The sequence below is a fragment of the Sminthopsis crassicaudata genome, chromosome 2 (genome assembly GCF_048593235.1).
Source record: "Sminthopsis crassicaudata isolate SCR6 chromosome 2, ASM4859323v1, whole genome shotgun sequence".
In the NCBI taxonomy this organism is placed as follows: domain Eukaryota; kingdom Metazoa; phylum Chordata; class Mammalia; order Dasyuromorphia; family Dasyuridae; genus Sminthopsis; species Sminthopsis crassicaudata.
In genome coordinates, this window is record NC_133618.1 from 177,738,396 (window position 1) to 177,751,628 (window position 13,233).

At 34.9% G+C, this 13,233-nt stretch overlaps 1 protein-coding gene across 2 annotated transcripts in view; it reads left to right on the forward strand.

The window, feature by feature from the left end:
- The window catches only part of FDFT1 (farnesyl-diphosphate farnesyltransferase 1), a 39,258-nt gene that overhangs the window by 18,665 nt on the left and 7,360 nt on the right, over window positions 1-13,233 (forward strand). For both annotated transcript variants that reach the window (XM_074287936.1, XM_074287935.1), the window contains 3 exons: window positions 6,162-6,290; window positions 8,394-8,585; window positions 10,288-10,464. In XM_074287936.1, the coding sequence (XP_074144037.1) occupies window positions 6,162-6,290; window positions 8,394-8,585; window positions 10,288-10,464 (498 nt within the window). The remainder of the gene's footprint in view (window positions 1-6,161; window positions 6,291-8,393; window positions 8,586-10,287; window positions 10,465-13,233) is intronic.

The window sequence follows — 13,233 nt, forward strand, 5'->3', positions numbered from 1 at the left end:
ATCAAGTTTTTTTCTTCAGAAGCAGTTTGATTTGTTCATCCTACAAAATGCAAATGTTTTTAGTAGTTATTTATTCTGGAGTTTATAAGGAGTACTGGGATTTTATCTGAAGTAAAGTATCAATTAGTTGAGTGATTCTCTTGTCTATTTTTCCCCCCTGCCCTAGCCCAGCTCTTTGTAAAATTGAATCTCCTTTAATTCAATAAATAGGTTTCAGTGGTGAGATGGCATCCCTGACCCTTAAAGATTTTGTAATCTAGAAAGGGAATGATGTATTTACAGAAAAGCAATCTTTGTGATATATAATACAGAGGAAAGAGTTCTGGATTTGAAAGTCATTGTTATACTTTTCACCCATTGTAGATCATAATGGCTATTGTTTCCTGGTTCTCCGGTCAATCTCCTTTTCTCCTCCAGGAGTTCAGCTTTTGGATTATTCACTTCCCTTTTCTTCCCAACCTTCCTGTTTCTTAGTTATCTCAAATCCAATGAGTCCTCTACTGTAGAGATGGCCATATCCTGAAACTTAATAATACCCACAAGTGTTTTTCATACTTGATTAAAAACTGCTCTTATCATTCCATCCCTTCCTTAGGTCTCATCCTTTTTAAACAGCTTCTTTTTCCTCATCAGAACCTCTCTTCTCTCCATTTCTCAGTATTTTCTCAAGCTTTGATTCCTGCTTTGTCTTTTCCTATTGTAGCTAATCAGTTCAGCCCTTTACTGCCCTCTACTTTGAATTTCTTTACTTGTCCTGTTGCCATTCATCCCTTGCCATACTGTAGTCCAGAATTACTTCCATTTGCAATTCCTCTTGCCTCTGCTGTCATGCTCTTCAACTCAGCTTAAGAAAGTCACACAACAGAGTCAACTATGGAGAATAAAAGTTTATCATCTAACTTCAATTGGGTCTCTCTAATTGATTGCCTGTTATATAATCCCTCAAAAGTTACTCTGTGCCGTAAGAGGCAGAGAAGTGGTGCAGTGAGGAGAGTGATAGATCTTGGTTAGGAAGATATGAGTTCATATACAACCCCAGACTACATACTGGCTCTGTGATCCTGGCTCAGTCACTTAAGGTATGTCTGCCTCATAAAATGTAAAATGGGGATACTTATAGTGAGGATTTAAATGAAATAATATTTAAAAAACATTTAGCATAATTCTAGGTACACAGTAATTAATATAATGCCTCAAGTTTCCCATACCTCCTCTGTTTCTCCCACCCTGCAAGTTGAGGATCCTCCCCTCTTATATTCCTGAGAACATTGAGACATTGTCTATGAAGAGCTGCTTCTCCCCTTCTCTATACCACAGAACCCTTTAAAATCATTCCCTGCTCTTTTCCTCCAGCTTTCACTAATGGGGTGGCCAGTCTTGTGAAAGCTAGTTTCTCTCCATGTGTTCTTGTTCCCCTCCCCCTATATCTTCTGCAGGTTTCTTCTCAGTCATCCTTTTCTATCTCTAATCTGTGACACCTCTCCATTTAGTAGTTTTTCCCTGCTACCTTCAGATCTGCCTGTCTCTCCTATTCTTGAGAAAGCTACACTCTCCACTTGACTTTACCATTTTTTTTCTCCTTTTCTTTCTCTCTTCTCTTGGCCACTTACCCAGGAAAATGTGTTGATTCTCTTTGTCTTCACCTCCTCTTCTCTCACTTCTCATTGCTATTGGTGATAAGGATGGTGGAGTAGATCTTAATTCAAAGTTTTCTCTTTTCTTCTTGCAGCAAGAACCATACTAGAAATGGGGCCAGTAGTCAGTATGAATGATCTTTCACTTAGCAGTTTGTTTTTCTCTTAGAGGCAGTATGGAGCCATATTGAATAAGAAACGATAAGGTCAGACGTGTGCTTTAGGACCATATTGGGGATGGATTGGAGAAGGGGAAATCTGGAAGTCTGGAAATGATTAGAAGGCTGTTGGAATAGTTCTGTTGAGGAGTGAAGTGAATCTGAAATGGAATAGATGTGACTTGAGAGGGATATATTTTGTGGAGGTAGAAGTGATAAAATTGGGCATCTTACTGGTTATGTGAGAGTGACTAAAGGTAGCAAATATAAATATATAAAATAAGTTTACAAATCAAATATTTACTGATAATAAATCATAATGTTGTGAGATCTGATATGGGAACTTGACCCATAATTTTAAGAAGCTGGGGTCTAGAGAAGTGGTTATGAGAGAAAGGAGAGTCAGTATTCAGTAAACATTTTATTATCTCATTTTGATCCTTATAACAATCCTGAGAGGTAGATAGTGTTATTATCTGCGATTTATGATTGAAGAAATTGTGGCAGACAGAGGCTAAGTAATTTGGCCAAGCTCCTCAAAAAGAGCTTACAATCTAATGAGAGAAGACAATACACAAATGGAAGCTGAAAGGGGGAAGATGGACCACCAGAAGTTACCTAGTACAGGGACATAATATTTCTGGAGTGGAAACCAAGCAGCTGATGGTAATTGAATTTGACATGTGTCAGTTCTTTTCTACCTCTTTCTCCTCCCTCCTTCTCCCCCCCCACCCCCCAGACTCTCCTTCTATATCTGAGATTCTCATAAGGGAGACTTGGGGAGAAGTTCATTGCTCTACCCTCAGCCATGTAATTAGAGGGGAGAGGAAACTGAGGCTGTTGAGGAAGTGATGAATATCAAGGCTGAAGTTAATCTCCAAGTTAATGAGATTTCAGATGATGAGCTTATTCTGGGTGAAGGCATGAGGAAAGTGAACATGTCTTAGTGATAATTTTAAGTGGGTCCAGAGACATTTTGTAGTAAAAGAGGAATAATAAATTCTACTTTGGAAATATTGCCCTTGATATAGCTACAGAACATCTCTTCATTGTCTGATAAGCCAATTGGCATTGTGGGATTGAAATTCAAAAAGGAGGTTAGGCCTGAGAATTATAGATATGGCAGTTACCTGTTTAAAAATGATGATTGAACCTAAGAGAATTGTTAGAATCACATATGAAAGAAGAGAGGGCCTAAAATAGAACCTTGGGATATTTGCAATTGAGGATGGGATGTAGATCCAGCAGACACTCAGAAAGAGCAGCCAGACCAGGATAAGGAGAAAATGAGCAATGTCAAGAAACAACCCAGGGTAAAAAGATTATTTAGATTAAATTTAGATTATTTAGAACAACAAAGGAGTTTGTTCATTGTTAAGTTTGAGGACTGAGAAAAAAAGCTATCAGATTTAGAACTAAGAAATGGTTAATGGGTAAAGAGAACACTTTCACTTTAGTGGTGAAGGTAGTGATCCAAATTACAAGTGATGAGACATTTACTCAGAAGAGAAGAGTGTAGAAGCAATAATTGTGATGTTGCCTGCCCTGCCACCTCCATTTAAATTAGTTCTTGCAGATTTCACATATAACAAATCAAGATGATCTGAATAATCCTCTACTCTTAGAGAAAGGACAAATACTACACAGTAAGCCAAAATTGTCTCCCCCATTAGTGTGTAAACTCTTTAAGGCTAAAAATTTTTACTTTTGCTTATAATTTATCACCAACACTTAGTATGATACCAGATATTGTAGTTTGTCCTTTATTTTCAGAGGCCTGGTGACATGCATTAATGTCTTGACTCATGCATAATTGGATTTAAATGAGGCAGAGTTGCAAAATCAGCTGTCTAATCTCCAGGGGAAATCTTAGGTTAGACACCTCTGTAATTCACTGTTATGTTTGAAGACGTCTGGTTACCCTCAATCTGGTTTAGCCAGTCTGCCCACATGTTTTACAGGGTGAGGCTACTGTGTGTACGCTACACTTTTGGAGCAACAGGTAAGAATTAGATGCCAGGTGGACACCAAAGATGGATGAGCAACTCTAAAAAGGTCTTGGCAAGTCCCATACCAGAAGTGCTATCACTAGGCATATTAAAAATTTAATAAACCAGGGTCAAGAGTATTGTAGATTTAAAGCTGGAAGGAATCTTAGAGGCCATCAGAGTCTCATTTTACAGATAAGGAAACTGAAGCAGAAAACAGGTAAGTGATGCTTCCAAGAGTCTAAGCAGAATTTCAACTTTCATGTTAGCCAATATTCTTTATAGCTACCACTTCTCAGGACTGAGGGTAATGGGATAGGCCTTCTCTAAAAGTTATTTAGAGACATCAGCTAGTGAAAACAAAACTAAATATTGACCAAGGTGGAATTAATGCAATATTGGGGAGGAGGGAGAGTTTTCTAGAGTATTGTTTATATATTATCCCTTTGAAGAAAGTGTTGTATTACTTTGTATTATGTGACCTTTCCCCAGATTATAGTGGATTATTGAGATCATCTTCTTATTTGTATATGTGAAATCTGAAGAAGCTTATTTAAGCTTTTAGCTTTACTTTACATTGTTGCTGGAATGTAATTGTGATTTGGTTACATATGTGAAACTGCAGACTGATGCTAGTTTTGGCTATACTTAAAGAATACTTAAGTCATTATTCCACTACTTAGTTGGATTAGGATTTGTAAAGTAAGTATGCAGTCCCAATTGTCACTTTCTCAAGGTATGTTTTATATATAATAGAGCCTTACTAAAAGTTGAATGATTTTTAAGAAAGTAGTTAGAAGGTAATGGTGTAAAGAAAAGCTTACTTTTAGGAACGAGTGAAAGAAGACCCCATCCTTACCGTATTACTTTGGAAACTATTTACCATCTTCCCCTTTTTCTGTGGACTATTTCCTTCCTATAAATAGACTGTCTTGGCTAGGAAAAAAAAAAACTGGAGGAGAAAAGCATAGTTAAAGGAAGAATCAGTATAACCTAATAGATCTATTGTATTCTCATGGGCATCAACAACCAACTTTGGAGACTGGCTTGAGGTCTATGTCTTCTGAAAGATTTGAATAAACTGATCTGGTTTCATGATCTCTTTTGGGGGTTTCAATTTCAAAGAAAAGTATTTGTCCTAAATAGTACAAATATTTAAAATAAGCCAAAAAAAACCCACCATCCTATAGGCACAGTCCCAAGTATGTACAAGTTATTTCTTGACCAAGGTCTATTTACTATGTTTTAATTTGGATCAATAATCATAACATTTTCTAACATTTCATATAAGTTTTCATGTTGCTGTTGTACAAATATTTCAGTTATTTTGAAATGAAGTAACAACAAACCAATCTAAAATTAACATCAGAAACATTATTGAACATTACTGAACTATTCATCCATCAGCACATGTATCTTTCAAAACATAATCTAAAAAGATATTTGATGTGCTCTATAGTCAGGTATATTTTTTAATTCCAAATCCAAAACCAAAATGTTAATTCCAATTGGAAAATATTATGCCATGCTTAATGGTGTTTAAGTATAGAAATTAATAGTTGGTAGTATGATTTCAGTCATGGAAAAAAGACTTTCCTTTTTTATGTATATCATAAATGACAACTTCAGATATACTTACACACATACATATTGAAAAAATTTAAAAATTAAAAACAATAGAAAAAGAAAAGGAAAATTTTTTTTAAATTGTCATGTGCTCAGCAGGGAGCTGAGGATTCAAAATCTATAACAATAGACTTCCCTTTCAAGAAAGCATATATATATATTAAAAGAGATATTCATGACTGTCCATCTTTTCTTTGTTTCCTTGTAGATTACTCTTTTTCTCTACTGGGTACTTTTTACTTTATTCCCCCTCTCCCCTTTTCATTCCCTCCATTCCAGACAGACTACAGTTAAGCATAAGTGTATTCATACACATACACATACATTTACACACATGTAGGCATGCATCTAAAACTATTAGTATGGCTGACATAGATTTATCTCTTAATCAAATCTGTTTGACCTATTCAAGATCAATGATTATTAATAAATAATATTATAAATTATAATATAAATAATTATAATTAAAATAAATAAATTAATAAAAAATAATATTAATAAATTCTTCTCCAGAAAGGTGTTCTTTTTAAAGTTGTGTGTGTTGTGTGTGTATCTAAAGTTGTCATTTATGATACCTTATATTGGAGAAATCATAAGTTACTTGTTAAGTATTTGAATGTATAGAAAACTTAAGGCAGAGTCAACTTCAACTCATTTTAATAATCATTCTGATTTCAAAAAGTTATTTCTCTTAATAGCTTTTAAAGGTCATGCCTCATTCTCATAGTTTATATTTTTTATGGATTCTGTTTCAGGTCTCCTTAGAGTTTCGAAATCTGGCGGAGAGCTATCAAGTGGTGATTAATGACATTTGTCAAAAAATGGGGCATGGAATGGCAGAGTTTTTGGAAAAGAAAGTGAACTCCGTGCAGGAATGGGACAAGGTCAGTGTTATTTTAAGTTTGTGAAGGAGCATTTTGTAGGAGAAGAATAATTACAGTGATTATACCCAGTGCCAAAGATTAGGGACAAAATTGATAGCTCCTCTCCAATATATGCCTGTCTTACATATACATAAACACACAGTTATATATGTGGGTATATACATACTAACCATGATAATCATATCTTGAAGGTAGATTTTTGCATGTTGTTCATGCCCTTGAGAGTGTTAAGTATTTATTTGATCAAACTTGACATAGCTTATTCTGTCTCAGGTATCTAAGCATTAGATGACTACAAAAGAACTATATATGTTAAATCCTAATTGTTGCTGGAATCTCCTGTTAACTTACTGTGATGATAGGTAAAATGCTTTTTGTCCTGTTTTCTTAATCTCTGATAATAAAAGTAACAATGACTTTCACATTCTTCTCTCTTACAAGTTCAATAGTTTAGTACTTGTGGTGGTTGCTGCTTCTTCTAACTTATTTCCAGTCACACCCTTCACAAAAGTTTAATTTAAACTCAGGGGGTACTGGAACCATTTTAAAGCTATTGGCTTTTGAAGACTAGATTAGAATGTTCATCTTGTTCTGGATCAGATAAGTGTATTTCTTGTTCTCCACAGAGCTAAAGGGTTGAGAGAAGGGACAAACCTGCATGTTGTATGAATCAGGTAGAACTTCAGGCTTGGCTTTCTTTTTTTCTGTCACCCCTTCTCCTTTTATTTTCTTCTAAAACTAGTAAGAATTGTGGTGGAAAGTAGCTGCAGAAGTAGATGTTGAAAGCCAAGGGGGAATGAATATGGCTATTGTAGACTATCAAAAGAGAGAGGAAGAAGAATAGAGTATAAGAGAATTATGAACCTAGGGGAAATAATCATAGCTTTTACATAACATGATTTTACCTTTGATAGATAGCTATCTTTGGTCCATCCTCAGCACTTAAATAGGATATTTAATAAGTATTTTTTATATAATAAAGTTTATGGATGTGAAAGATTAGCAAAACATAACCTTGTAGGAATAATACATAGTGACTGAGGTAGCTCATAGGTGTTTGAGGTGTTTTCATATGTATGTTTTATGTAGTAAATAGCTTGATTCAGCTGAATGCAGTTTCCTGTATTCACCTAATGTTTCTTTTGTACAAAGTCTTGTATATAAATAGTTGGGAAAGTTGTTAACCTCAATGTTTCCTAATAAATCAGTTGTGTTGGAACAGATGTTCATTTTTCAAGACTAGCATTGTAGTAAAATTAACTGCATTTTTCTCCTTTCCATAATGCTAGAGTCACATGAATAATAATAATCCAATTCTCCCTTTTTAATATTTTGTATAGATTTAGGTAGTTTTACTTCCCAGTTCCTTGGATGTCATAATGAGCCTGTGTTATATAATCCATTACTATTGCAATGTGCTTCATGTAAAATGTATGGGATTGCCTGTCATCTAGGGGAGGGAGTAGAGGGAGGGAGGGGAAATTTTGGAAAAATGAAAACAAGGGATAATGTTATTAAAAAAAATTACTCATGCAAAAAAAAATTTTATATATATATATACATATATATATATATATACATATATATATATATATATATATATATATATAGTAATGTGCTTTCTAGTATTATTTTCCAGGTTTTTGTTTAATGTTAGTCAGAGAGAATATTTATTGTTTGCTATTTCCCTGATTCACTGATTGCCTTTTGTGGTGTGTCTTGGAGTCCATTTTACTTTGGCTATATAACTCACTTGAAAGATTTTTTGGGTAAAAAGAGATTTGTGTGGTGATTTTTTTCCCCAGTTTGGGGGGGGGGGAACTAATTTTTTGTTTATTACAAATAAGTTTTTTCTTTGTTTAGTCAGCTATTATTTAAAATAGTAATTTGTTGATTGTTAGTTCCTTGTTATTTCCTTTAAAATTATGATTATGACTGAAACCACTGTTAAACATTGAAAATATTTTGAATTCATTAAAAATGTAATTAAACTAATATAATTAGGTTTCTGCTAACAAGAATACTTGATCATGACATTGCATTTACTGACTCTGCAGAATAACAAAAAATTTACTATAGTTTTTAAAAAAAAATCTTTTACAGTACTGTCACTATGTTGCTGGACTAGTAGGAATTGGCCTTTCTCGTCTGTTCTCGGCTTCAGAGTTGGAAGACCCCATTGTTGGACAGGACTCGAAGCTTGCCAATTCTATGGGTTTATTCCTACAGAAGACGAACATCATTAGAGATTATTTAGAAGACATTATGGAGGGGAGAGAGTTTTGGCCCCAAGAGGTAACAGAAATCGGTAGCTATGAGAAAAAATATTTTAGAAACTTAAAAAAAAAAAAAAAAAAAAGATTGTAAAAAACAAAAAACTAAACACTTACTTAACAAAAGATAATAAGATTGAAGGATTTTCTTTTCTAGTTTTTATTTGCTCATCCTTTTGCTTTCTTATTTGTTTAAAAAAAAAAAGATGCATTTAAAGCTGTTAAAATTTTATCATATGGAATTTTGTGGATTAATGGAATACAGACCATATAGTTAAAGAAGTTTAGTTCTTTTGCTTAAAAATTCTCTTGGTGAAAATGTGTTCAATTAAAGATTCACATAAACTTTTCATCAGTTAATGTGACTTTTTAGTTTGGAAATTGTCATTGTAGGAGGCTTTATGTAGTTTAACACCATCAAACTAAAGGCATTACAGAGGACTTTCTTAAACTTGTAATCTAATAAGTGCTTTTTTCCCCCCCCTCTCTTGTCTTTAGTTTTACATCCTGTAGAATATTTTGGTGGTTAGGAGTCAAATTGTGATGGAGAAGTTAAGGAGAATAACTTACCTTTAATTTAAATATCTTAAGAATTTTTCTTGAAAAAGACAATTTATGCTCTTACTCCAAAAGCTAAGCTAAAGTCATTTATGATTTAATTTTGTAGTTAACTATTTTTCTAAATGAATATGCTCTTGAATCCAGTTTCTTTACATCTGCATTTCTATGCACTTTGTTTTGAATATAGAATTGTCTTAAAAAACACAACCTATGAAATTTTGGCTAGCTCTGAGAAGATTTCTGAAGACCTTGAAATCTATAGCATCTCCTTTTTTAGAGGTCCTGAAGAGAGAAGGATAAGCATTAGTCCATCTGGGATGTGTGTTAGGACCAAGAACTTAATTTATTTCCCAAGACTTCCTTTAGCATTATGATTTTTTTTAGGTGAAAGTACATACTTAACTGCTTATAGAACTTAGAACTGTTTTAGACAAACTAACAGGATTGAATAGATTGGAATTCATAGGCAAAATTGAGTACAGGTAAAGATAATAGCATTAATTTAAGTTTAAAAACAACACAATTACACAGATGGAACTTTTGTTCTATTTCTTAGAATAACAGGGTAGGAAAGACTCAAGTCTTATTATTTTATTTATATTTATGTTATATTTACATTGAGATTGTAAATTCAGTTTTATTTTGCCAAAGGAAAAATAGAAAAATTCATAGGAAATGTCCAACTTACCTAATACCTATATCTCTTTATTATATTTCCTTGAGGAAATTTAAATCGACATGTTGGTGAATTGTTTTCTAGAATGTATTGTTTGATTTTTTTACAAGCAATACTGATTTAATAATTGCTATTCTTTAGTTTTTGTTTTTTTTTTTTTTTCCCTTTAGTTTGTCTTAGGGGTTGCCTAGCCCTTTAAGGTAAATGAATTATTTTTAGAAGTTACATTTCTACTTGTGGTATACAATGTGCCAAAACAGTAACTTCTTAATGTGATAGAAGTAGTTATGTACTTTCTATGGGTGCTTACCATTTTTGTTAGAGTGTAATTTATTCTAGATTATAATCCATTTGTTTGACTTTTATGTAGCATAACTTGACAAATGGACAGACTTGAATTTTAGTAAATATTCAGCATTGTTGTATAAATTCTTCAACTCTTAATTTTCACTTTGGTAATGATGGTTTTTGTATCATTTATGTCTAGGTTTGGAGTCGTTATGCCAAGAAGTTGTCTGATTTAGCAAAACCAGAAAATATTGACTTGGCTGTTCATTGTCTCAATGAACTGATTACTAATGCTTTACAGCACATCCCAGATGTCCTCACCTATCTTTCCCAACTAAGAAATCAAAGTGTGTTCAACTTTTGCGCTATTCCACAGGTATATATGGGGCTATCATTAGTTGGAGGTGGTCTTTTATCTGGATCTGCATTTATTCATTTATTCTCTGTTCTGGATTTATGGTTATGATTCCTTTATTTATTTTTAACTAATTACTTTTTTGCTAAGGCAATTGGTTAAGTGACTTGCTCAGGGCCACAGAGCTAAGAAGTGTTGTCTGAGGTCCTCCTGACTAAAGGGCAGCTAGGTGGCGCAGTGGATAGAGCACCAGCCCTGAATTCAGGAGGACCTGAGTTCAAATTTGGTCTCAGACACTTAACACGTCCTAGCTGTGTGACCCTGGGCAAGTTGCTTAACCCCAGCCTCAGGGGGGAAAAAGAATTACAGTAATTTGTTTTGCTTATGAGGAAGACTTTCCCCCCCCTCGTTTCATAAAGATCAGGTTAAAGTACACCTGGTTCTATAGAATTTAATGAATTTTTAGATTATCAACTTATAAACTGTTTTTACCTTTTGAATTGTTATTATTTCTCTTTCATTTTTGAAGAAGACCGGGACATCAGAGAGGTAATGCTATGACATGCAAGGGAATTGGATTGAAGTGAGGGAGAGCTGTGCAAGTCACCAGCCTTACTTTCTCCAGAGCCATTTGGATCCAGTAGCCATGTATAGATTAGGACAGTTGCCTGGATACAGGAGACCCTGACCTTTTTAAAGCTAAGATCTTTAACTGGTCTCAGTTTGACCGAGGCAGTCACCCATTCATTGATTAAGGCTAGGTAAGAAAAAATGAAGGCCTTCTTTATTTAGGGTTAGCAAAACTCAAAACAACAAAACAAAACTCAATTTGGGAAGGGAAGATTTCGGAGTTTCTGGCTAAAACCAGAAAATCATGCTATTTACATTTACTCTGAGGCTAACTGGGCCCAAACAGAGGTCTTTGTTGGATCTTTTGAATTACAAAGAGATATAAAATAATCTTTGGGTTAAAATAATCAAAACTTTACTGCCTTAAAGTACTTCACTGTTCTTATGCTCAAGACAAAGAAACCTGTGACTACAGATTGCTTCTAACTTTGCTTCCTAAGAATTAAAAGTGTGGTTGAAACTTTTTTGTTTTAAATAATTAATCCAGGTCAGAGATTATACTTATTTAAACTGTTAAACCTGATTTTTGATATTATCATTTTGTTACTGGGGATGAATAGTGAAGTTTAACTAGGTGTTAGTGACAAAAATTGCCTGTTTGGTAATTTCAATATTTGTTTGTCTTTGGTGGCTTCAAATAACAAGGTGAGTGTAACCTCTCCTTCAGAGATTACTGCTTGCCAGGGCCATACATGCTAATCTTCCCCAGAAACACATGGAGACCAGCAGATGTTAAGGTGCCAAACAGCCTTTCTTTATTGATAATCTCAGCAGGGGTTAGCAGGAAGCAAGAGCAAGTGTATATGTTATGTATGTAGGTATGTATGTGTGTTTGTGTCTGCATCCTTGAATCTCTCTACATCTCTGCCTATCTCTACTTCTCTCCACATCCTTCTCTGCCTATGGACTCAAAGCTGGCCATTTATATTTCCTCTCCTCTGGGAATCCTGTGCCTAACCCACTCAGCACTGAATAGGTGGATTCACAGAAGGGTGAAACCTGGAGTTAGTGCTGTGTCCTAAGAAAAGATCCAATACCTTTTAGACAACCTCCTGCATCAGAGGCCAAGCCCCTTTTTACTTTCTAGGTCCACCCTACCTGCTGACATGGCAATTCTCAGAAGGAAAGTCTCTAACATATCACACTTTTTGTTTAGTGGGGACCACTCATAAAACCAGTTTTGATATTAAAAATATAAAATCTATATATAAAATATAGGCTTGAAATAGAAAAAGTACAAAAAATGCAATAAAGGAAATGAGAAGGGAGTATGTTCTAGATTCATCTGTGGCAAAGGGACAAAGGTCTCATCTTCTGGAACTACTTTAGACTGACAAGGGGCATGTAGCTGGCCCTACTCAATGGGGTCCATACTGAAGAAGGGAGATAAGTGACTTGTAGGCAGCAGCAGCTGTATCCAGTACCAAATGTCAAGATCAGGTCTAAGGTGATTTCAGGTTGACCAGTGGTTGGTATTTCTAGAATCCTTCTGAAAACCAGTGGCCTTCCCATCAGGGCCTGTAAGACATAAATATCCCGGCCTTCTCCAAAGTATTAAGGTTGGGCCTTGCTAATGTCCTTCCTAGTCCTTTCAAAGGACCTCTTTTGAATGTTCTCTGGCTCTTGAAACCTTGTTTTCATAGGATCTAGCCACATCCACCCATCTGGCTCTCTAACTTATATACTACAGCATGATCACAAGCAAACTTATACCCTAACCCATTATGCATTCCTGCCTTCCTGTCTCTCAAAGAGGCTGTTGAACCTTTGCCTCATCAAGCAGTGGTTCTTGTTCAACAGAGCACCTGAACACAGGAACTTGCAAGCTCAAGTTTGAAAGACACTGGAGCCAACGTTCTCACATCTTTTTATCATCTCCTCAAGGCTTGTGCCCTTATCTAAAGAGGACATAGCTTTCTGGCAACAGGCATTAGTGTTCTCTCTACCTAATTTCCGATAAGAAGCCCAGATGCTTCTCCTTTACCTACTAAGTTCAACAGCCCACCTGTAGGTGAGCCACAAAATCAGGGAAAGGTTCAGCTAGGTCCTGTTTGCAAAGTGTCTGCAAACAGTGTCATCCATTGGAGAAACTCCCCAGGTGTAAGGCAGACTTAGCTATAGTCTTCCAATTATTTGGTGTTAGTATTCTTTTTTTTTTTT